The sequence below is a fragment of the Antrostomus carolinensis genome, unplaced genomic scaffold (assembly GCF_000700745.2).
Source record: "Antrostomus carolinensis isolate BGI_N321 unplaced genomic scaffold, ASM70074v2 scaffold21693, whole genome shotgun sequence".
NCBI classification, from domain to species: Eukaryota; Metazoa; Chordata; class Aves; order Caprimulgiformes; family Caprimulgidae; genus Antrostomus; species Antrostomus carolinensis.
In genome coordinates this window covers 13,821-16,043 of record NW_010304747.1, presented here as the reverse complement: position 1 = coordinate 16,043, position 2,223 = coordinate 13,821, and the positions used below count along the sequence as shown (strand labels likewise).

General features: G+C 55.1%; 1 protein-coding gene across 1 annotated transcript; it reads right to left on the bottom strand.

Moving 5' to 3' along the window:
* Positions 1–329: 329 nt before the first annotated feature.
* Positions 330–1,201, bottom strand: C1QA (complement C1q A chain). Its single transcript, XM_010164571.2, has 2 exons — positions 1,036–1,201; positions 330–898 (listed from the first exon to the last, which is right to left on the bottom strand). The coding sequence occupies exons 1-2, from the start codon at positions 1,196–1,198 to the stop codon at positions 330–332; spliced, it is 732 nt and encodes a 243-aa protein (XP_010162873.2). The 5' UTR covers positions 1,199–1,201.
* Between the last annotated feature and the right edge of the window lie 1,022 nt (positions 1,202–2,223).

Genomic DNA, 2,223 nt, shown 5'->3' with positions numbered 1-2,223 from the left:
GCCCAGTGACAACTGGTCCCCTCCAGTGTGGGGTCTGAGCATCCAGGAGCAGAAAGGGCTGCTGTGGGGCCAGGAGTACTCTTTCCAGGATGGAGTGGTCAGGCTCAGCACAGAGGTAACTGCTAGCAAGGGTCTCACTGCTGCAGTGATGACCCACAGTCTGGCCGCTGGTAGAAGCACAGGACGTATCTGGTGGCTCAGCTTGGGGGCCATCCCTATTTGCTGTGGTATTAAAACATGAAATGTTTTAATACCACACAGCGGGAAAAGACATGCAGACGCATACACTGTGGTGCTCTGGTGCTAAGCAGGTATGGAGTGATGGTCCATCAGCCCTTCTGGGGGAAGAGCATGAAGCCACTGAAGACACTGTCTGCCTCAGAGCCACTGTAGATCATGCTGCCCCTGGCAGGGTTGGTGCTCACAGAGACCCGGTCACCTACGGCCAGGCTGAGCACGCTGCTGCCCGAGTTCACCTGCAGGAGGTTGCGGCTGTTGGAATCGCAGAAACTGACCACTTGCTCCCTGTTCTTGGTGATGCTCAGGCAGAGATCTCCACTGGAAATCACCTGGTAGGCAAAGTAGTAGAGCCCGGGGACACGGCAGGTGAATTCCCCGGTCTGGGAGCTGTAGGAGCTCTCCTGGTTGGTGATGATGTTGTCGAACACCACGGTTGTGCCCATGGACGGTGGAGATCTCCGTGAGGCAGAGAAGGCAGGACGTGGCTGCTCCAGGATATTTCCAGCTTTCCCCTTGTTCCCCTTTGGCCCTGGTTGTCCTGGGAGCCCGGGGGGGCCATGTGGGCCCTGGTATCCCTGGTACCCTGGGACACCAGGAGACCCCGGCTCACCTGCATCCCCTTTTTCTCCCCGGATTCCCGTCTTCTGTCTTGATTTCCCTGGGGGGAGGTGGTGATGAAGAGCTGTTCATGTACATCTGGCTTTTCCTGAGCTGCTCCCACAGCCTGTGATGCTCCTACCAAGAGGCTTGAGGCTCCCAGGCCACCCACACTGCTCATCCCCAGCTCCCCCTTACCTGGCTCTCCCATGTCACCCTTCTGCCCTGGCCTCCCATCGAGGCCAGGGACTCCTGGGAAGCCGTCCCTGCCGTCCGGTGCCCGACACACTCCGTCCTCCAGCAGAACCATGCCCAGCATGGCTGCCAGGCTGCTGGTCACCAGCCAAAGCCCAAGTTGCATCCTACCTCCCTACAAGCACAGGGATGGGGAGAATTGGGCATGCAAACACACACACAGACACAGAGTGCAAGTGCTCTCATCAGGTGCATGCACAGATCTACCACATCACCCATGTGTTGTCCAATACAAATAGCTGGACACCACATGCAATGGCAAAAATAACTTCAGAGAAAGATTTTGAGGTAGTTTCACTGCATGATCTGAAATCACTGATGTGAATGAAAATCTCTGACATGTCCCTGGAGGGGCTGTGGAATTAGAAAGTCTAAGATATGGAGCAAAGCATCAACCCTTTGGTGTGTGTCCTGGGGAGTGGTGGTCACACATCAGATGCATGCAGAGGATGCTTCTTCCAGTGTTGGAGGAGCAAGCTCTGATGCAGAGGGCAGTGGTCCAGTGGGAGAGAGAGCACAAGTGAGGAAGGGATGCAAGGACACATGAGAGAGGTGGGATAAACAAGAAAGGGATAAACAGGCAAAAGGCATCCACATCTCCAACACAGAGCTGGGAGAGAGGAGGGCACAGATCTACCCCAAAACTTGAAGTACTCAGTCCAGGACAAGCCTGCAGAGCCCAGTTATGTCCACAGCCAGACAGAGCAAGTACAGATTTCTTCAGCCCTCCCTCCCCACCCCAGCATCATCTTCTCCTTTTCCTACTTTAAACCCTTGTGGAGGAGGGAAGTGAAGAGAGGGGGATGGGGAGCAAGGACTGGAGAGGGGTGGCAGAACAGGCATGTACTCCCAGGTATTTGGGGTGACTTACCTCCTTGCTATGGGGAGAAGACAGACCAGTCTGAGCAGCAGCTTTGTTTGCTGGAAGCTCTTCCCTAGGAGCAGGGAGGAAGAGGAGCAGGATGGGGGGGAGGTATACTCACACACATGGTTGCATGCCTGGTTGGGGAAGAGAAGTGCCAAGTTTCACTTTCACTGCACGAGAATGAAATTTGTTCCCTTTTCCACACTCAGCCCTGGTCACAGTTAAGGAACAGCTTGGTCAGCAAAAGTGCGGGACCTCAGGGTTTC

Excerpts from the sequence above, each read along its gene's own strand:
- C1QA (XM_010164571.2), bottom strand. The coding sequence starts at position 1,198 with ATGCAACTTGGGCTTTGGCTGGTGACCAGCAGCCTGGCAGCCATGCTG. Across the intron at positions 899-1,035 it reads GGGTGACATGGGAGAGCCAG|GGAAATCAAGACAGAAGACG; the intron begins GTAAGGGGGAGC and ends ACCTCCCCCCAG.